Here is a 23,686-nt window from a genome sequence, read left to right as displayed (position 1 = left end):
GCGTGAGAAGTTCTTTTTGGCCTGTTAAAATGCATAAATTGTATATTTTATTCAAATAAACTTATTTCGATACATACAAGCTTCCAAAACATCATATTTTGTACGATAAAAACACTTCGTTAAGTACTGCAATTTTATCTTTTAAATAGTCAAATAACTGCAAAGTTTAAAATTATATTTGTAACGAAAAAAGCTTAAATTATCTTTCATTGTATCACTAAACTCTATTTCACTTTTAATAAAGCGATAATCATTATTTTCTAAGAATATTTCTATTAATTCTAACCAAATAAAAATTTTTTTTAGTACAAAAAGAACGTTAAGAATTAAATTAAAGAAATATAGAAAACAACTGTAAGTGCAACTTAAAAGAAGTTTTAATTTACAGGAAAATCCTCCATTTCTTTTTCATGAATGAATTCATCTTCATCGAATTTTGCATAACCATTTCTGTAGAAAATCTCGTCATCCTCATACCATTCATCGTAAGAGAATTCTGGAAAGATGATAGTAGTTTCTCTTTTTGCCGATTCTGGACTATCTGCACGAATGGTTAATTTTTATTAATTAATCAACGTTTTTTATAATTGATAAGCATTTGCTTTTAGTAAATAAAACAAATTTTTTGATGAGAATTTCTTCATTTCTGAACTCACATACTATACTTTCTTACCTCCAGTTCTAACCATTTTCTCACAAACTATTGAAGTAAGATAATTTAGAAGCTTTCGTTTTTATAGTACCTTTTAAATGCAACAACCAACTAAATTTTAGAAGTAGCGTATTGAATTGTGAGAGAATTTAGACAGAGATTTCACTTATCAAGAACATTTAATTAAAATTGAGCAATTTTTAACGACAAGGCAAAATAGCCAACTCCAACCGATGGAAATGCAATGCTTGAAAAAGGTACTGAGAAAGTTGAAGAAGGCAAAAAATTAGAAATGCTACTATTCTAAAGAATCTGGGTCTGAAGGAACCTGCACTGGCTCACAAGTTGTTAGAAGACTAGAATTGTGGAAACTAATTAATGGAAACCATTTACAAGAAAACAGCAATTACATACTCACAATTCAGTTAAACTGACTTAGCGAATATCGCCGGTATTAAAGCATTCTTTATTCTTTCTCTTTCTATTTTTATCATTTTGAATTTTTAAATACAAAGACTGGTTAGTAAGGTGAACTATTTTACTGTGATAGTGAACATTATTGCATTATTGTTCAGCTAACAAAATATTCGTTCAGCTGTTGATGCCTACAGCTCGAGTAGTTCGTTTTGGAATTAAGGCAACAATATAGATAGTTTAATCAGCCCATAAAACTCAGACACGAAGGAAAAACATTTGTATTATTTTAGAATGCACTTTCTTTCTTTTTTTTAGTTTTAAAATTGACCAATTTATTAAAATTCTAAATTAAAGGTCAAGATAACGCGATGAGAATAAGATGGGTTGCATCGCGAAGTGCCAATGGAAACTACCAAACAGTGGACTGTTCAGGCACTCAATTTATTTGATGTTATTGTATGACCGCACATCGGAATTCTGCTGAGTTGCTGGAAGCCATCATCCTTAACTGTTTCAGCAGTCTGACAAATTCAATGTTGTTAATTTTTAAGGTTAAAACATTATTTGAGTGCTGCCATATTTCAATCAAGCAATCCGACTTTTGCCGGAATGTGTTGACGCTTGTGTTGTTTGCTGATTTAGTGATTGATCTGTCCGTCTATTTTATTTTATTTTATTTCTTTCAAGCTCTATAAAGCATAATTAAAATGAATTTGAGACAGGACAATAATGTGTTGTAAACATAGCCTTTTTAATCCTGCAGTTTGTACTTCTAACTTGGAATTCATCGAAATACGAAGTAGCTTCCGAAGTCACAACATCTTCCGAATGATTCATGAAACATATCCTTAATGAAATGGTATTCTACAACATTTCTGCTGTTTGGGAACTTATCCTTTTCTTAAAAGTTCAGTTTTATTACAATTAATCTATAAAATATGGAAGTAAATTAATTTTGGAGAAGTTAAAACTTTGAGAATAGTCAATTTAAAAAAAATACTCTATCCGTTTCCCTTAATAATATAATCTCTTTACGAACTTGTTGAATTTAAAAAGGACAATAGATGAAAATCCGTAAATGTTTTTACAATTTCTGAAGAAGCATTTTATGTCGAATAATCTCAGTTAATGTTTTACAGATATAGAAATAATCCTACAAACAACTACGAGTAGATGCAACCTCGTACCCAATTAAATAAATTTTGAAAAAAAACTATTAGTACTCAACTATCGCATTTTATATGAACATAGTAAAACTAATTACCAGATCCGTGAGTAGCATTTTTTGTGTTTGACATCCCATACAATGACCTAAAACTGAACGGTGCATGAAACATAGCATCGAAAGTTCTGGTTGGTCCCATCATTTCACGCCAACGTTTAATTCCATTTTCACGTGCCAATATAAATGTTTCTGTTGGCCCACTAAAATCATTATATTAATTTTATTAATATTATTTTGAGCTTCTTGTCATTCATTAAACATATTTTATAAATATATATGAAGTAATAATATATGATAATGATCAGTAGAAAATAAATAATTGAACACCAAAACTTCTTGAACGCAAAATTAAGTCGCCTTAAAATATTAGGCCTCCCCCAAAATCGTTTTGTACTAAAAAATTATTAAGAAATTGTGAATTCTGAACTGATAGTTGCTGCTCTCTCTTGAACTCTACTTTAAGCTCAAAATATAATAAATGTTTTATTGCAAACCTGTTTGTAAAACTAAATTTAATTATTTTCAATATTTTAGTATCAGCAAGACTATTCTCTCTATGTCCTAGATTCTCCCTTCATTTCTGCATACTACCATTGACGTGTCAAGAAGAGGTAGCAGGGTCTAGTATTTAGAGAAGAAAACTTTCCTAGACTGGAATGCTTTCTACCTAATTTTTGCTCAATGTGGGTGATCTTTAGATAGATCGCCAGGCCTCCTGCATTTGGCGAGGGCTTGTACATGGCCAAGTAGTGAAGTCAAAACGACTACCAGTCTGTGGTACTCTTCCACTTGCAGTCTTTAAAGCCTTTGAACCGGAGAGCTAAATTACTTGTGACCAGCATAAGTTCGTAACACAAATTCATCGCCTAGCCTCTACTGGTTAAGGCAAATGAAATACATTGGTAACAAGGTCGTGGGTTCTGCCACTGATTCTTTATTATAACGTAAATTACAAGTTAATCATAATAAGTGTTATTTTACCTTGTCATGAGGTTAACCAAACGATCATAAAATGGTTTTCCTTCATGTTCTTTATACATTGCTTGGGCATCTTCTAAACTTAACAGACGTCTCGAATAGCGTATTATAAAGAATTTGTTATTCAGAATTTCATTTTTAATTTGCTAAAAATATTAAGTTAGAATTACCAAAAATAACGAAAACCTTATTGAGATAATTATATATTTAATGTAAATTATTATTATTATTATCATCACTTTTTTGACAAAATAATAAATTTAAAAATATGTACCTGAACAATCGGAGGGACTTTTGCTGCATGCGGCTTAATTAATGCCATTGTTAATTCTAAACTTTTTGGTGGAAAAAAAGAAGACATTTTAATGTTTACCAATTAACAAAACTTTTATTTTCTACATTTTTTTTCTATAAAGAAGACAAAACCTTGGTTACTTCATTTTATTAAACTTTGGGCCATGTAAAAATTATTTGTAACTAATTGGAAATAATTAAAAGGCAACTACAAAAATGAAATGTCTGCTTTTCTAAACATGTGTTTCATTAAAAAAAAAGTTTTTAAAATATTCTTTCTGGCTGTTGTAAGTGAAAGTATTGTGTTCATTTTAATTTTGTTGCTCTAAAATTAGGATTTGTAACTGTTTAATAGAATAATGTCGTTTTTAGAAATTCAATTAATTAAGTTAGAAATTCTGTAACTCTTTTCCAAAACATTGTCTTAATGAATTTATTATATAATAAAAATATGTATTTCTGTTTAAAACAGTACTAGTAAAATAATTCATATATTGTTTTTAACCAGGAAACTTTTATTCACTTCTAGATTTTTAATAGATACTGTTAGAATATTGAAATTTAAGCTGTTTGTAAGAGTTGTACTGGTAACTAAGGTGTAAAATGTAGTTTGTTCTTTAAAAAATAGTTTAGAAAAAACAAGCTAGAAAACAGAATGGAAGGTTTTTAAAGAATGTCGTAGACAACGTGGCTAGCATAGTGTATAATCAAAACATGAAAGTCCAATTCTTTTTATTGTTATTGCACCAAACTGATAAATAAACCTATAAAGATAGTTGAAAATATGTCACCGGTCTGACAACGTAAAATCATGCGCACTATGACAGATAAAAAAAATCAACAATACTTTGGCAAGATTTCTGGCTCGAATAATAATGAGAATACTTACTCTTTTTTTTTGCACATTTATATTACATATTACACTTACAGAAAATTTGTTGCTCAAATAAATTTTAAAATTTGAACAAAGTCTATATATGTCAGTAACTTAGTCCACGTAAATATTTAATGTCCTTTGACACTCTAATAAAACAAAAGTTACAAAAGTATTAGTATTATGTTTAGTAATTACTAATTATTTTATTTTAAAAAAAGAGTAATTATCCAATTTTGCAATTTACAAAAACAACAATTAATAATAATAATAATATTAATAATAAAAATAGTTTTAAGGAAATTATTGACATCTAGCTTCACTTATCATTCGCTTCTAGAATTAACTCCTAAATATTTCTTGAATTATTACATTTAATATTTATTTATTTGTTTTGTGAAATCACATACAAAGAGTGAGCTAATAACAACAAAAGTAAACTAATACTTCCAAAAACAGAATAAGTAAAAAAAAAGAAACTTTCATTAAATAAATACTAATATAAAGTATAAATGAAACTGAATAAACTATAAGATAACATAAAATTAAGATTAAACAAGCAAATTACAATTTAAATCAATAAAGTTGGGCCCTTCTTCTCAGACATTCTTTTGAATAAATAAAAACATAATTCATGATAAATTCATCATTTGAACCTAACAGAGAGAACATACGAAAATAACATATTTTTAAATATTTCTGTCTAATTGAGTGATACGCTGGACAAATAAACAATTATATGTGGCAAATCTTCCTACACTTTCAAATCACAAAACTTGACAGAAAATTTTTGGATTGATTATATACTTATTGTTACTGATATTTAATGAAATACTGTATTGAGCTGAAGTTCTTAATTGTGCAAATAGTCTTGTTACTGCTAACGGTACTTTATGTAGAAGGTATTTCTGAGTTTGCAAACTGTAGATCATAACAGTAGAGACTAAAATTGGAGTTATTGAGAGATTCAATATCTAAGTTCTATAAATAAAGTTCATATTTGGACAGTACTATAGGGATTATTTTCTTAAAAACAACGGGATCTTCTATAGACAAGACATGTGCTTGATCTACACTCTGCAACAAAATAGAAAGCGGAGAGAACCAATTATATTTGGGTAATTATAAACTTATTACATTTAAATAGCTCACGCGTTTAGACTTAATTATTTTTTATCACTTGTTCGTTTAGTTTTTTCTTTTGTTTTACTATTTATTTGTAGGAAAACTAATTTAGACACAGGTAGACGATTTATAAAAAATAAATTAATTAAAAAACAAAAATTAAAACGTGCATCTTGGTTTTTACTGTAACGAACGAACTTTTATCGTCATCTTTCAATAAAGAAATTTCTTTTAGATTTTAATACAAAGATTTATTTGAAAGTCCGGCCATACACGTTCGCAGTTTGCTTCTTGTTATTCCATTCAGGCAAAGGGATAAAATGTCGCGATAAAAAATTCTACCAACTATTCTGCCCCGGCCCCTAACTACAGCCATGGTCGTCGTCGCCACCATCCAGTTGGCGGCAGTTCCTGTCCTATAGAGAAGACGGTGAGGGGATCTATTGCCTCTGGTTGCGCTTGAAAAAAGAAGCAAGTGGGGAAGCTATTGATTCTATATAGGTAAGCTACCTCCAAATCCTCCATCTACCATTTCCCCGTCTAAGGTGTAACTGTTCTTCCAGAGGTATTATAGAATTCTCCGTGCGATCCGCACTAACTGGGAATGGGTTACTTAGGGCCCTAGGGTCAGCCAGGTCTGTAGTCCCAGCGAGAGCTGACCTCCAAGCCTTTCTCTTAACAAGCACCTCCACTGTCGGGAAGAACAACACCTCTAATACTTGGTTTTGTTCGTTTCTTCTAGTTGCCTTTTTACACTAAAACTTTTCCTATTATTATATAATCCTTATATTTTATACTTTAATTCTACATGAGATTGGAGCATTCAAATTTTAAAAGTAACATCTTGTTACCCTTATAAAGTAATCGCCTATTTTTTCAGGCGAGCTTAACGTCCAACTACCAATTAGGTGTCGTGGATGTGAGTAGTGTAGTGTAAATATTTATATATTCTGAAGTGAGGATTCAAGAATATGAATAGGATATTTAAATCACCATATAATTGTATTTATAAAACGATTTTTTTTTTGTTTACCCGAAACATGGCCAGCGATTCCCTCGTACAATTTTTGCTATATCTGTATTCAAAGACTGAGAACGTAAGAATATATTTTAGGAATTCCTACCTTTTACTATTACTATTTATAAAAACTCGCAACTCCTTTGCCAACAGATGAAACTAAATGCAAATGAATCTATGTAAAGTACAGAACTATTCAGCAAGATTTTAAACAGAATTTTTCAAAACTTTAAGATCAATGTTGTTGATCTGAAATGGGGTTCTCAAAAGAGGTAATAGTTGTTAAGGTTAATTTTTAGTAATAGTTGTAAAAATGTGTGCAAATTTAATATTACATAAAGAAAACTAATTGCGTTATGCACAATTTCAGATCTTAGAGATTAACAACTTAAATGAATTTAAATGTCCACTTTTCAGATTATTTGATGATTGGCTTGAAGAGATTGATTCATCAGTTTGGTTTAAATAATTTCACTTCAACTTACAGCGCTACTGTCACTACACTACATTTACTGACTCAGTGTCAGACTTAATTTCTGCCTCTTTTATCTGGAAAATCACCCACCACAGTCTTGTTAGACAAGGTTCATTGAGATTATTCGGACATAACCATATTTTGTTCGCCAATATTCTGTAAATATATTGAACCCATGATTGTAAATAATGAGAACCAATTTCATTGAGTTGTAATAGAGCAGAACAATTGTACGATTCCTTGCACACATATCTGACCAACATTTGTAATCTACCATGTTTAAACTTCAACTTTACATGTAATGTAACAGATTTTTTGAATTAAGTTTGAACTGAATAATTAGTAGCAAAAAGTTTATGTTCTTATTGTCTTAACTTTTAACCACAGTAGCTACCAGTCACAAACTGGCATTCTCAACAAGAATAATGGAATGCTATATTAACTATTCGCAGACAAAACGGATTATGTTTTGATTGATGCCTTCCTTGCTTTGTATTTGAGATTAATACCTTGCTAATCGATATCCTGTTCTATGATGTCATCATTATTAATCTCTTAGCGGCATAAATTGTGAATTTAGTTAAACTTTGATCTAGTACAGTGAATTTTATTTTTTTAATATAGATTATTTTAATTAGTAATTTCATTCAAGTGGGAACCAAGTGTTACAGTAGTTACAATTGAATTTTTTATTCCCAAGAAAATGGATTTTTGTTTTGTTTAGCAATTCTAAGTGATTAATTTCATAAAAATATATAGCATTTTCAAAGTGAGAGAAATAGTCTTAAATCTTTGGTTTTCAGAAGTCACTTTATTTTTGACTAACAAAATATTTATTTACTATTTTTGTTTATTATTATTTTATAATGTTGTATCTTTATTTAATTTAATGAGAGAGAAGTCAGTGTTAAATAATTTTTGTAATTTAAATAAATAATATCCATCAAATGTATAATTACAAATAATTGTGTATTGTACAGATGTAAAATTGAATAAATAAAATATTAGTGTGGCTATTTTAGTCTGAATAGTTGCAATAATTTTTAATGGGATCACAAAAATGAGAAGGCTTTTATAGATGATGTTCTCGCTACAAGAATGGGTTACCTGGTTATGTCTTTCGGTTTTTAAATACAATTTTCAATTTTTTAAAGAAGTATACATCTCGTCTAAGGTATGTCTTTCAAAATGTTTCGATCCAGAAGTTTTCTAAAAGAAGGGTGGGAAAAATTGATAACTTTTTTTTGAAGCTTTCTTTTAGTTTTCTGGCTTTTTTTTTTTTGTCTTCTGTATCTTTATTTTTAGTTCTCAAGGAGTAACTATTTCTCTGAAGGTTTCTGAAATGTTGGAGTCTTTGGAGATCTCTCCATCTAATAATCAAACAACTCTAATCTGTCATACCGATGCAAAGGTTTGCAGAGAGTTTGATGTGTACTACTTCAATGAATGAAGTATATCTGCATGTAGACTAGCTCTTAGGGACTTTTTAACTTTACTGATGGGGACTGATGTAGCCCTTCAATTTGGAAGGGAAGGGGCACTGCATCCTAAAACATTATTTAGAATTTTTCTTCCCAAGGTCAGTTTTTTTTTTGTTTTGAACTGGGTGTCTAAAGGAATCAGGGCAGATCTCGTTGGACGATCACCTAGCTTACCAACAGCGAGGACCTAGCGGCTGTTTCGAGAAGACATTTTTGCCATCCATCTCCGGCCGTTGAAGGTAGTCACTTATTGCCAGCTCGCATTTGTAAATTCATCTCTCTTAAAACCTTCTGGAGCAAATTTTCAAGTGGTTCAGCCAACTGTACAAATCAGGCTGAGTGCCCAGGTGACCCTTCCTGATCTTCTGTTTTCTTTTAAGGTGACGGCAGGCTCTGAAAACACTTTCACAGTGTGGGAGTAGTTAAAAAGAGGGACCCCGGAAAAACTGCAATATAACAAAAGAATGAGGTGATATAATGATACAAAATTGAAGAGATCAGAGGAGATAGTGCCAGAATTACGAAAAGGAGAGTTTTGCCTCGATAGATGGGGGTTTGCAGAACATGTCTTTTGCAGCTGAAGTGTCTGAGCTTTAGGAGCCGCCCCAATACAGAATAATATTCTCTATTATAGGATGAAAAATTAATGCCAGTTTCAATCATTATAAACTTTATTCTGCCGAGCTTTCGACCTAGGGACTAGGTCATCTTCAGGGCTAATTTACAATATACTGTTTTTACATCATTAGAGGGTTGGTGTGTCTTCTGTCTTGTCTGTACACATTCACATTCAGTCCATGAACAGACAATACAGAAGACACACCAACTCTCTAATGATGTAAAAACAGTGAATTGTAAATTAGCCATGAAGATGACCTAGTCCCTAGGTCGAAAGCTCGGCAGAATAAAGTTTATAATGACTGAAACGGGCATTAATTTTTCATCCTATTGAAACTAAGATTCAGTCACCAAAAATAATGAACAGTAATTCTCTATAATATTGAGTGCTGAAGAAGACTACAGGACGTTTTGATAACTGAAAATTTAATAATTATTTATGAAAATCTTCTGCGAAAAATCTTTCTTTGAGTGAATACCAATGCAATTCTACCTATAGTAATTGCATTCATGCTTCTTTGACATACTTCTCCTACGATTTTTGTTAAGTATAAGATTCCACAACCAAAATTAAAATAGAAAAGCAAAAACGAAAACCCTGTTGACATTAAAACCACCACATACTATAACATCTCTGAAGGAAAGTCTTCAGCAATGAATAAAGCGCATGCGTCTCATGCCGCCTACATCAAGCTTTTACTTAACCGCCTCTAGCCGCCTTCAGTTATCAACAGACCTTTGTCATGACATGATGATACTACAGGCCACTTTCCTCATTGTTTTCGCACCCGGTTCGTAATACACGCACATTTACATTACTTTTAAATTTTTAATTTCTAAAAATTGAATTAGTTATTTGGCTACCTATTAATGTAATTTTAAACAATGTTTGTGATTTTTTACTATACAATTTTTTAAATATTTAAACCTAGTTCAATTTTTGTTTATGATTTTCTCGAAGTGTAATTGTCGTAGAGTTTTAATTCTAATTTTTAAATTAGTAATTTATTATTATCAACTAAATTTAAGTTTCAAAATAAATGACAGAAATTTATAATAAAGCAAATTTATGACAAACAAATTTCTAAAAAGCTACCTTACCTTAAATAATTGGTTTCTTGACTCACTAATTGGCAAAGATTTTTACGTGTAAATATATAAAATAATAAATGTGATTATAAGAATTAATTCCTGTAAATAAAAATTGTGTCTCTCAGATAAGATTTGTTGGCAGTAACACAGAAATTAAGATTGTGGTAACTTTTTCCCACCAATAATCGTTTGACATATTATGCAATCGAAGTTTTATGGCTTTAACTTCTTCGATTCAGTACTTGCTTTTATAATTATTTATTTATTTATTTTATTTTATTCACATTATGATCTACACACAGTAAAGTTTGTAGTTTATCTTTAATTTTATCGTCTTAGTGAAATGTTTACATAAAATTCTTTATCCTTTTATAAATTGGGTTCTATTTTATAGATTGAAATTATTGGTTAACTAATCTAGCCATTCGTCAGATTCCGGATTAAAGATTATGACTTATTATTGTACGACATATCCTTTTATTGACTTACACTCGATATAGTTTCTAACTCGATTTATTGGATTCCAATTTCCTCCTCATTTAAATTTTGTGATACCAAGGTGATTCTTACATCACATTCATGTTTCCTTTCAATATTATCTGCTTCGTAAAAGCTGTTATTTACAGTTCACCTTTTCTAGAAGATCATGAAATTTAAAATATACTTTGAAACGCTGTGTTAATTTTGGATTGTATTTTGATATATGACAAAATGTTTTTTAGAACTTAAATGCAATCTTACAATAATAGTTCTTTTAATCTTTTTTTTTGTCAGTTATCACTTTTTATAGCGCTTGGCCTGAAAGTGTGGCCATGCTTGCTGTGGGTAATAATCAGGAACGAAATACCTAAAATTGAAAATTTTGTAAAACTCAATCTCGGTATTCTCTTTTTAAAAAAAATACTTTCGGCCCTTGTGATGTTAATGTTTTTGGATGAAATTCACCAATCAAAAGTAAAACCTCACAGTAGCGATTCTTCAGTTTCTTTATGATTTTCTTTTAAATGGTTACCGCTTTTGGTATGCTTCAAGTAATATTGAGTTAAGAAATGATTATTTTTCATTGTAGTGAAAGTTTAAAAAGTAGTAAAAGTAAAGTTTCTTTTACTTAGAAGTGTAAGAGAACGTAACCACAAATAATAAATTATTTTTCTATTAAAACAGTCCAGTAGGATTGACGGACAACAGGGTAAAGTTGAATCAACTTCATCATTTTTTGTTATACTAAAGAAGATAAAATTCCCAAATTTTCTTTAAAATATAAATCACATTCTCGTTTATAACTGTTTTTTTTTTCTTTTTTGGCAATAACACAAATCTTATTACATAAATATATTTACCACGTTGCATTTGCATGTTGCGAGAAATAACCGCAGTGACATTGAACCTCTCTGACAACAATGAAATTGTGTTATTTAGGCTGCAAGAACCTTATGGTTGAGGCTGTAATAAAAAGAAAAGAAGAAAAAGATACATAATTAACAGAACAAAAATAGAAGCAAGAGAGAATTAGGATTCAGCTGTCAATGAAACGCAGACCGAACACTAATATTTTAATTCAGTGATATTTTTGTTCTGGTTCATTTTATCTTGTGACTTTTTTTACCTCTGACTTTTATTTTACAAGAGAAATCCAACAATTTCTTGTTTTTTTTTGGGGGGGGGGGGAATTATTTTTCCCGTTAGAAAATTAATTGAAAATGTGCATTAAAGATTATTATTATAATCTTTATAGTGTCATCATCATCAATATTCGAATAATTTCATAGATTAGATCTGGGAGAACATAACAGGCAATATGAGATAGTACTTCTAGCTTTTCTTTTTCAGATTTATTGCTCCTCCAATTTGCTGTTATATATACATATATATCTTCTTTTACGACGGCATTATACTTCATAGAAATTATCTGACCAAAACACTAGGGAGCGAGCCGCGGTTGAAGTTAATAAAAATAATGTAACAAGATATAGTATTACTAAGTGTTTTGATTTGTTCGTATTTCACTTCTAGGCTACCAATGTTATATTTATTTTTTACTCTCATCTTCTAGGTTAAGAAAAGTATTGCGCGTTGAGTTTCTACCATTTCAAGGCATATTAAGAGGTCTTCTCCATCATTTTGTCTCAATTCCTCCTAAGACCAACTTCTTTTTTATAAGAAAGTAGCTTTAAAATTATTGATACCTTTATGGATACTTTAAAGAAAAAATCAATCAATACTATAATAGAAATAATATTACTCTTTCATAAGTTCGTTTACATTAAAATTTAATGAACTGGGAACGAATTTTATTAAATACAATAATTGGTTGTTTGTTTAAAGTTAATAAATACTTGATTGAACCAGAAATTTGTTTTAAAATTAATTTTAATAATACATACTATTTATTAAAAATGTGGTTATAACCGCAGTGTGGATAAAACCTTTAATTTTATTCGTTGTTTTCCTTATTTCTACCTGGTTTAAGACTTTAGATTGGAGTTGATAATAATGTAGTATGAATTCCGCTTATGTTACATTAATGCTTCCTAACGTAAAGTATACAGTGACTCCCATTAATATTGGGACACCTATTACAAAATGATTTAAAAGGAAAATGAAAACAACATACAAAAGTTTGGGATTTTTTTTTTTTTTAAATTACATTAGCAATATCTGTAGAAATTATATATAAGTATAAATCGATGAAATTCCAAACTGTTAGGTAGCACTTTTTGAAAAAGTGTAAAATAAGGCTCTCAAAAATATTGGGACACCAGAAGTGCTAGAGTTTAAATGTTCAATATTTAAAATCTCCTACTATTTAATATTTGGTTGGTAATAATTTAATAATTGCTTTTTGACTTACAATAGCCCTCAAACGATCAGGCATAGGTGAAACAAGTTTTTGGTTAATTCAGGTGGTGTTTTTTTCCCATTCTTCCAGGAAACATCGTTTTAATTCATTTTTGTTAGATATTATTCGTTTTTCTTAAAGCACTGGCTAAATATTGCCATAAATGTTCAATGGGATTAGGATCTGGTGACTGCGGAGAGGTTTGGAATACTTTTGGGCAATTGTATAACAGTCACTGACGTATCACCCAAGCCGTAGGTTTGGGGTCGTTGCCTTGGTAGAATTTAGAAGACCCTAAAATACCAAATGTTTGGGCACTTTTTTCAAATTATATTTTAATATATTACTATAAACCATTTTGTGCATCATTCCATCAATAAACACTAATTCTCCAAATCCTGATGCGGACATCCAGCCCAAACCAGAACTGACCCACCTCCACCCGGTGGTGCAGCTTTAAAACCCTTTAAAGTTGGCTGTAAATTCTTCTTTTCGAGTTCAGCATTCGCTTTCCTCCAGACCATAACCCTTCCATCCGACTGGAAAACATTAAATTTTGATTCATCGCTAGAGTATATCATTCCAAAAGTCACTATTTACATTGGAATATTTTTCGGCAAATTTCACTCTCTTAACACTATTTATCTTACTGACAAAAGGATTCTTCCAGGCTACTCTACCATGATAGTCGAGTTTTCTTAGCACTCTCCGAACTGTTTCTGCTCCTTTTTTGCTCTCTGAACATATCAAAAATTTCAAATTGAAGTTTTGGAGCACTAAGTCGGTGATCTTTTTTAATTCTTTTAATATATAACGCTGCTCTCTCTCAGAGAGCAGTTGAGGACGGCCTTTTTGTGGGATTGAAACAATTCTTTTTTCTTTTTGGTAACGCTGAATGATGTTCCACACAGTAGATGTTTTAGGTCCGATCAGTTTTTCTGTCTCTCTAACACTTTTTATTGTCTTTGTGCAAAGAAATTACAATTTTTCTTTGTTCAATCGTTGTATTTGTATTTTTGAGCGACATGTTATACCTGGCTTGATTTATATAAACTAATTTAATTATTAATTTCATATTGAATATATGCTTAAGGTAAATATTTACAAATTGTATAAATTTTCGGGCAAAACCTTGGACAAACTATAAATTATAATAGTGTCCCAATATTTATGAGAGGTAGAATTTGCTCTTATTATTATATATATTTTTTTTAATCTACCAAAACATTTTTATGTACTTATTTAAATAGTTTTTATTTAATTAATAGTAATTATAAAATGAAATGAATTTATAAAAATTTGAATAAATGGGTGCCACTTTTAATTTTCGTCAATTTTTAACTTCTGTATGTACTGTCCCAATATTAATGGGAGTCACTGTAAATGTTTATGCATTTGATTTTTAGTTTTAACGTTCAGTCAATCATAATGCATGTACTTTCTGAAGTTACGTATGTTTTCTACCATAAACGTAACTTTACAAAGCTTCAACACATTTATCCGAGTGTGGGAGGTTACTTGAGTAACTCCTTCCACCCACGCATCACTTGCTGAGTTACCTCTATATTATTAGGGTAAATGGGGTTAGCATAAGTTTAAATATTATGCAAAATAGATGCTGAAATTTCTGTCCTGGGGGCACTCTAGCAAGAATGAATAGCAGTCGACCTACAGGTTTGCCATGGTATTTTTATAGATGCGTTTAATAAGATGTTAATTAAAACCTTTGTGTCGGATCAACAGTTTATTAAATAATTGTTAAAAAACGTTTAATGGAACGATTAAATTTCGGTTTTACTTTTCAATAGATTTTAAATATTTTGATTTCGCGGCGTAGCACCAAACGTTTCTGACGAAACTTCCATTTTTGAAGGTTACACGAGGGGCACTACTTATATTTTGAGCCTTGGCAACACTGAGTGTTGTCAGGTGCTATCTGACGTTTCCACTTGAAAGTTTGACATTTTTGACCATAACCTTCTTCAGAACGTTTTGTTATTTGAGCGCGATTTGTGTTGTTTAACTCGTAAAAATTTTCGTGCAATGATTTATTACGACTTTCGACGTGGATTATCAAGACAGGAGTGCATTGATCAACTTACTTCCACTTTTGGCGAAAAAAGCCCCATCCTTTGCCACTGTGAAACGCTGGTATAACGAATTCAATCGTGGTCGTCGTTCGCTCACCGACGAAAGTCGTGAAGGTCGTCCAAAATCAGTTGTGTCAGAAAACATTGATGCTGTGCAAAAACTAATAATGCAAGATCGCCATGTGACATACTGTGACAACCTTAGGCATTAATTCCACCAGCATATGTAAAAGATTGCATGATCATTTAGCCGTGAAAAAGGATTGTTCACGTTGGATCCCACATAATCTGACAAAATCTCAAAAAGATGCTCGTGTCGGTTGGTGCAAACAAATGCTTAAGAAATACAATGGCGGTGCTTCAAAAGACGTGTATAAGATTGTAATAGGTGACGGATGCGTATGAGCCGGAAACTAAACAGCCAGTCGACTGTATGGATGTTTCAAGATGAACCAAATCCAACAAAAGTTGTTCGCGCTCGAAGCACTTCGAAACAAATGGTCGCCTGATTTTTCTCGTAAAAACTGGTCATGTGGCAACAGTGCCTTTAGAGGAACGTAGAACGGTCAATTCTGAATGGTACACAACCATTTGTTTGCCGGAAGTCTTCGATGAAATAAGGAAAACAAACAAGCGCCGTCGGATCATTCTTCATCCAGACAATGCCAGCTGTCACACATCTCGTCTTACATCCGACTATTTGAGCACTCAAAAAATCTAATTAATGGATCATCCGCCGTACAGTCCTGATTTGGCACCAAATGACGTCTTTTTGTTTCCGAACGTCAAGAATAAACTATTTTCGTCGGCAGAAGAAGCCGTTGATGCTTGAGGTGTCTCAAGCGGAATGAAAAAAAAATGCTGTGACAAGTGGTTCGAACCCATGCAGAAGTGTATAGATCATGAAGGAGAATATTTTGAAAAACAATAGTCATTTTCAATGACAAATTACTGTTTTTTTATTATTAGGCTCAAGATATAAATAGTACCCCTCGTATACATACATATCTCCTGAAGGGAAAGAGTAACTATTGTTACAGTCAAACACAGATTTCATTTTAATAAAATAATCAAAAATATTAAAATAAATTCACGGAATTCTCCTTTAGATATAAGTTTGCTTAACTGGTAAGATAATGGGTTAATCTTAAGCAATTTTCCAGCTATATTTTAGTTAACCTTCCTAGTTTATTTAGCAAATAGAATGCTGATCTAAACATGGTATAAAGTTTTTGGTTCGTTGATTTTTAGCCCGGATGTTGGCGTTAGTATTACTTTCTTGTTCTTCACATAAGGCTGAACTAACCAGTCTTGCTGACACATGGGCAAAACTTTTCTTCAAGAAATCTTGACTCCGTGATCAAACAAAACTTTTCAAACGTCTGCTTACATTTCACTTAGATACTTGGTTTTTCGTATTTACTTGCTACTTCTACTTTGCACTTTAAATATTTATTGACTTCTGTGTAAAATTGTGTAATAATTATGTAAAAATTTTTTTGTTTTTCTATTCTTTGCGATAATTAACTTATTTACTTTGAGTAAATAAAAACATTCGGCTCACCATACTTACGCACCGATACTTAATTCATAGTTGTCATCTCATTAAACTTCCCATTTTAGTTCTTTTATTTTGAAAATTAATTTTTAATTGGTATTATTAATTTAAAATAACGAATTTTAACGAATTATTATTATTAGTGGGCAGCGTAACCTGACATTTACATATTTCATTTTATATTAGAGAATTGTTTTCCTAAATATAACTTAATTTCATTTGGTTCGATTAAAAAGTGAATAAAAAACAATTTTAAACTATTTATATATGTTCATACTGTATCAATTTTTATGAAATAATGTTAACATTTTTAAAGGAGGGCATCAAAATCATAAAGGGTTTATGAATCAAAAATTACTGATTCAGACAATACGGCTAGATTTCTTTATGTAGCCTTCGCTTTCCTCCTATAAAAAACAGTTAATTTTTAATCTGTCAGCTAAAATACAGGGTGTATACGGAGGAGTGGTCGAAACTTCGGGAGGTGATTCAGCAGCTCAAATGCAACAAAAAATACTCTCTTCACTTTGGCCTGATTCTCAATAGTGTCCAAGATATTTGCATTTTTAACTTTTCCGTCGATATTCGCGTTTTTCACCATAAAAACGGCCGTAACTTTTCTATCCTTTATCCTACAACAAATCTGCTTATTCCAAACGAAAGAGCATTAAATTTCCTATAAATTTGCTTGGTACAGAGCCTCAAAACGATTCTAATAACAACGAAATTTTTACTTGAATGTCTAAAAATTTCGTTCTCGATGATTTTTGTTAAAATTTTCAACTGCATTTTCTCAATGGTTAATGAATCAAGGAATCTCATAAGTTCAGAAAAAGTTGCGCATTTATTGAGCTTCAAGATCATATGGATTTTTTTGGTTTTTAATAAAACCCTACCCCGAACAGAGGGGTGTAAATGCAGAAAACTGGGATTTTGCGAACTGACTTTTCATTACTAATTTACTCAAATATCAATTTTTACCGTTTTAGTTTAGAACAATTATTATTTTATAAAACGGAAGTAAAAAATAAAGTAGCAATAGAACACAGAAGTGAAAAAGTACTATAGGCAGGTGCCTAGTTAAAATTGCTACAAAAATCGTTCGAACTATTCAAACAAGGAAGTGGGAAAGAATTTTAGCAAATTTTTAGTTTCTTGACTACAATTGTTTGTGCAGCATATTTTAACGACAAAATGGAGGTTTTTTTCATCAAAGTTAATTAATAATAATTCAAAACTAATCAATTTTTGGAGAAGGAACAAAAAGAAAATGACCATTTTATTTTTGAATTATTATTAATTAACTTTGATAAAAAAAAACCTCCATTATGTCATTAAAATAAGTTGCACCAACAATTATAGTCAACTACTGCGTTTTATTGCTACTTTATTTTTTACTTCCGTTTTATTAAATAATAATTGTGAAAAACTAAAATGGTTACTTTTCTTTTTGTTCCTTCTCCAAAAATTGACATTTGAGTAAATTAGTAGTTAAAAGTCGGTTAAGCAAATCCCAGTTTTCTGCATTTACACCCCTCTGTTCGGGGTAGGGTTTTATTAAAAACCAAAAAAATCCATATGGTCTTGTAGCTCAATAAATGCGCAACTTTTTCTGAAATTATGTGACTCCTTGATTCATTAACCATTGAGAAAATGCAGTTGAAAATTTTAACAAAAATTATCGAGAATGAAATTTTTAGACTTTCAAGTAAAAATTTCATTGTTATAAGAATCGTTTTGAGGCTCTGTACCAAGCAGATTTAAAGGAAATTTAATGCTCTTTCGTTTGGAATAAGCAGATTTGTTGTAGGATAAAGGATAGAAAAGTTACGGCCGATTTTATGGTGAAAAACGCGAGTATGGTCGGAAAAGTTGAAAATGCAAATATCTTGGACACTATTGAGAATCGAGCCAAAGTGAAGAGAATATTTTTTGTTGCATTTGAGCTGCTAAATCACCTCCCGAAGTTTCGACCACTCCTCCGTATACACCCTGTATAAAATCAGATGCTTCTTTCTAAATTACTGTATCTCCTTAGTAGCAATCATCTTCCGAATATTTCTTAGATTTAATCCTCTAACAAATTCTTCGTCAATACTTCTTACTTTCTCCATTCTTGGAGTGTATCTGTTGAATATACTTTCTTTTGTTCATCCGTCACTTTTTACATCAGGTGTATTTTCTTAAATGAATACCTAAGAATAATCTAATTTCCAGAAGCTGGAACAACTTAAGATCGATCATATTATAATCTTTTTACCCTTAATTTGATGTAATTTTACTAATGCTTATGTAAAGTTACAGATAAAGTAAGTGATGTGCATTTTGTTTTTTAGCTTGATTCCACTATTCTGCCTCATGAAAATTGAGAATGGATTATCCTGACGTCCTTTTAAACAGCAAATTCAACGACAATAATTATTGATCACCTTAATTTACCTCTACAATATTAGTATATTCTAAATTGTTATATTACAGTTATATTAAACCTTGCACTATTTGTTCTGATTATTAAAGATTCAAAAGTAATTCAAGAAAAATTAAATAGCTAACAAATATTTAGTTAATTATATACATCGATATAAACACCTACGATGTACATTCTATTTATTGAATGGCGAGCTTCAATTTAATGTGCACGAATTTCTGAGGCAAAAAATTCATATTTAATTTGATTCAGACGGATTATTATATAAAAGAAAGGAAAAGAATGAAGGTAAATTATTATTAAGAAACCAGACTTTAAATTCACGAAGTAAATAAACATCTATAGATAATAGCTACCATTTGCATATTGAATTTCTGTCAAGATGTTAAATTAAACATTGGAAAGTTATATATTAAAGATTTTACTGTCTAAATCACGAACATTCTAAGAATTTCAAAACTATGTAGGTTAACGTTTGTACTAATAAATCTAACATTTTAAGACGTCTCTTTTTCAGCTAAAAATCAATAAACATGTTTTGCAAACATCTAAACGAATTAAATAAGAAGATTCTAAAAAGTAAAACATCTTAGCTTATTTGATGAAATAAAAAATCTGTAAATAAATAATATTATTAAAAATTAAAAATAAACCATTTATTTATTTTAAGATCAGTAAGTTCCATGTAGGCCGCTGCTACGAGTATATTTTCTTAGGCCCAATATCGCCTAACAGAGTGAATCGGTATACAATCAAAAGATATTGTAAATCTGGCGGATTGCCTTTAAAAGAAAATTCTTTTTTCTTAACATAATAAACTCTAAATAATATCTGAGCATATTAACTGTGTTCAAATTGTGCTCTCGTATTCTCCTGTAGCAGAAAATTCCTAATAGAAATGAAATTAGATTATACTTTCTTTTTTTCGAAAGTAATAGAAAGTATAAAAATAAAACATATATTACTGACCAATAGGGCGTGGTATGACATGCACGGGGTAGGCGTGGTTTAATAAGCAGTACTCGCTTCTGATTGGTTTTTCAGCCAACCTCCTTTTCACACTTTTATTCTTCATTGTGATTGGCCAATTATTTATTGGTAATTATTTCTAAGAAAAATACAAGTTTAATTTTTTTTACTAATTTTTCCTCCGTAGGTATTTAATAAAGAATCAAATTATGCAATACAAATTTTCTCTATAAAAACATAAAAAAAATAAATGATTTTGCTTGCCTAATGTCTTGCATTCTATATTATTAATGTAAGGGTAAACAGAAAATTAGGAATAATGGTTATTTTCTTGGTAGGTAGGCAAAAGAAAGTTAAGGTTCATCTTTCACCTGTTGTTCCTTGCCATTTTGAATGTTTATTTGCGTAGGGCTGTTTTAAAGATTTAATTATTAATAGTTTGATTAATAGTTTACTTTATACTGAAATGGTACCAGGAAAGCATACGCACCTCCTTATTTTAAATGATCCCTTAATCTAACCACCCTCTCAAAAAAATCTAAATAGTGCAAGATTTAGAATAACAATAAGTGCAACATGTATACAAGCTTTGAAAGAAAATTATTGAATCCATTTTCAAGCAAGTCTCTAGTAAGTGAGAAATCCATTCAGTAAAGGGATTTGAATGGTTCCCAGATAGGACTTATTCGAAATATAAAGTTCAAACTGCAGTTTAGTTCGGTTTTTGAGGTATTTGAGATACATAAACAGAAAGAGACCATATTCTGATTACCCTCACAGAAAATCTCCAAATTTCGAGGAAATATCGTATTGGACGATCGAAAATAGTGAAGTAAAAAATAAATAGCCAAAACTTATAAATGTTTATGTTTACAAAATTTAAGGTAAAAAAAACAAACAAATCTTGTTTGAACATGAATAAATAATAATGAGAGAGAGAGGTTAGAAGTGTTCAACGGAGTGACAGTTAGAGAAATGTAGTTGATTAACAGGTCGTTTGAGGGTGTGTTGTCATCATTCTAACACGTCTTACGTCACCACCAATCACTCGTCCAATTAATCAATTTACGGTTTTCCTCCATTCACTTTACTTTAGATAAGATCACATTATTTATGCATATGTTTTGCACAAGATTAGTAATTATTGTTTGCAGTTAATTTTGGTTTGTTTTGTCTGCGAGTTCACGTATTTCATATTCACAGTCAAAAACACATGTAAAAGTCAATAAATCTTAGCTTGGTTTCAAACCTAGTTATTTATATTATCACATTGTAATAATCGTATTAAATTGATTAAGTCAACACTGTAATCCATTGCTAACAATGTTGCCAAAAAATAAAATGAAATAAGCATTAAAAGCATTTATAAAATAACTTATTCGTAAAAATGATACAGTTATTTGAAGTTTGACAAGAAACTTTTAGGCATTGAACTCGATTATTTAACAAAAAAAAAAAACTATTTTGAGATATAACCAAACTGTTTGGATGAAACAACCCTTTTATAACTGAACTGAATTATGAATCGTGCTTTACACCCTTGGTTCAGTTATGCATAATACGATATTTTGTTCAGTTCATATTGATTTCTATATAACTGTTCTGTTTTAATGATAGTTTTTCTGATAAAGTCTGTGGGGGCTCATACAAATGTAATTAAATTTGGTTTCTTGTAATTTTAATAAGAACTGAAGACTGAAGAGCAGCTAGATTTTATCAAATAAATCTTCAGGATTCAATTATCTATTTAGCATTAAAATTACTTCTGAAAAATTCGACAATACCTAATTGAAAAAGTATCTTTTTAATTATATATTACAGATATATTTTTAATCCACATTAATAAATTCTAAAAAGAAAATAAATTATTCTATTGGTGAGTTCTCAATTATATTAATTACAGCAAAAACTAATTAACAAGTAATTAGTAATGAAAAATTAAAGGGTTACCGATTTTTTCGGTAATGAACATTATTAGTATTCTGAATACTTAGTGATTATTTTTTTAATTATGTAATGATTTTTCCTGTCTGTTAAAGAACAAAAAGGCACCTACCTCTATTTGTTCCTGAGGACTTGTTGTATTTGCTAGTTATTTCTCTACCGCTTGTAAGGTGATAATTAAAAATTAACCTCATTGCAAACCCATTTAAAAAAATGTGCTTTAATTTTAAAAGAGAATATAAATTCTTTTTAATCTTGGCGAAGAAAATAATAATAATATTAATAAAGGTTCATTAATCCCGTGGCTGGATTACAATGGCAGTGATGTCTTAGAGTTTAGCAATTCTTGATGGTCTAATTAAAATAAAAAAATACAAAATCCTTTTTGTTTTAGTTAAAACTTTTTACTTTTCACCATCGTGAGGGAAAAGTTTTTCCGAGCTTTTACATTTAAATTCATTATAATAATAGTAAGTAACTGTACCAACTTTCCGTCTCTTTTCTTTAACTACATTATTCTAATTTTTGCGACTTTTTTTTTTACATATTTATACATCACTCAGCGTATCGTTTCCGACATTTTTTCCGCATTATTAAATAGATAATCTACTTACATAAAAGATAGCTGGTTAATTATGTTCTACGTGTTATAACATGCCAATACTGGAACCCATATTTTGAGCGTACAAGATTTCAAAAATGTTCTATAAGTTAAGGTTACCAGACGTCCCCATTTCCCGGGGACAGTCCTTGAATTCGTACTTCTGTCCCCGATTGAAAAGTGTCCCCGGAATGTGCTCGCTTTCGATATCAATGTCCTTTGCCCTAAAATCTTTAAGTAGCAGGTAAGTAGTTTGTAAATCGTCACCATCTAGTGGGAAAGATATGACTTAATAGTTCATATGTTTTGTCACTAATTCAGTCAATTAAGAAGGTTGAAGGCGAAAAAGTACTTACTGTAGAGTCGTTTTTAGATCACAGTAATCTGCAATCTAAACTGAAGACACTGGGTGGATGAACACTTCATCCCAGTGTTTGTGGTGAAAAACCTTTTCTCTTCCTGGGAAGAAGAGGGCACAATTTCTGTAAAACAGTTTCTAGCTGTGTCAAATGATTTTTACTAGTACAGCTCTGGAATATTTAGATGCCTGGGGAGTTCATTTAGATAACATTGATAGTTCTGAATGCATTATCTTAAGAAGCATTCCAGTCAGAGATAAGTATGAGGATGTAGTACATTTCTTTAAAGCTAAAAAATATCTACTTCAATGGTTTGGATGAAGATGCCATGTTTGATGAGATCATCATCCATTGAAGGTATATATTAATCAGGAGAGAATGGAACACTATTGAACCTCATCACGTGCGAAAGGTGGAGTAATGTGTTTTCACATTTCACTAGCAGAATGGGTATCATTTAATAATCTGCAAAAGCTAGTTGAAATATCTCTCTCTGTTTGCCAGGGGAGTAATGCACCTGTCGAAAGAGTTTTCTCAGCAATGAACATGATTTGGATTTCACAGCGATCAAGAATAATTGTTCAAACTGTGCGTTCTATGTTAACTATCATCACTAACTTTCCTATGACTTGTCAAGAATTGGCTACAA

General features: G+C 30.6%; 2 protein-coding genes across 2 annotated transcripts in view; one reads left to right on the top strand and one right to left on the bottom strand.

Annotated features, from left to right (window-relative positions):
* Nucleotides 1-359: 359 nt before the first annotated feature.
* On the bottom strand, nucleotides 360-4,227 carry LOC141458080 (nucleoside diphosphate kinase 6-like). Its single transcript, XM_074135638.1, has 4 exons — nucleotides 3,547-4,227; nucleotides 3,276-3,418; nucleotides 2,334-2,494; nucleotides 360-541 (listed from the first exon to the last, which is right to left on the bottom strand). Exons 1-4 carry the CDS (start codon nucleotides 3,631-3,633, stop codon nucleotides 378-380), a joined length of 555 nt encoding a protein of 184 aa, XP_073991739.1. The 5' UTR covers nucleotides 3,634-4,227; the 3' UTR covers nucleotides 360-377.
* A 5,658-nt stretch (nucleotides 4,228-9,885) lies between these two features.
* LOC141458465 (lachesin-like) overlaps nucleotides 9,886-23,686 on the top strand; it is a 381,486-nt gene continuing 367,685 nt past the window's right edge. Inside the window, exon 1 of the mRNA XM_074136460.1 lies at nucleotides 9,886-9,948. Within this exon, the coding sequence (XP_073992561.1) occupies nucleotides 9,906-9,948 (43 nt within the window). The 5' untranslated portion in view covers nucleotides 9,886-9,905. The remainder of the gene's footprint in view (nucleotides 9,949-23,686) is intronic.

The sequence above is a fragment of the Rhodnius prolixus genome, unplaced genomic scaffold, assembly GCF_049639745.1.
Source record: "Rhodnius prolixus isolate KJV_2025 unplaced genomic scaffold, Rpr scaffold_5, whole genome shotgun sequence".
NCBI lineage: Eukaryota > Metazoa > Arthropoda > Insecta > Hemiptera > Reduviidae > Rhodnius > Rhodnius prolixus.
Note: the sequence above shows the minus strand (reverse complement) of the source record. Positions and strands in the feature narration are given on the sequence as shown.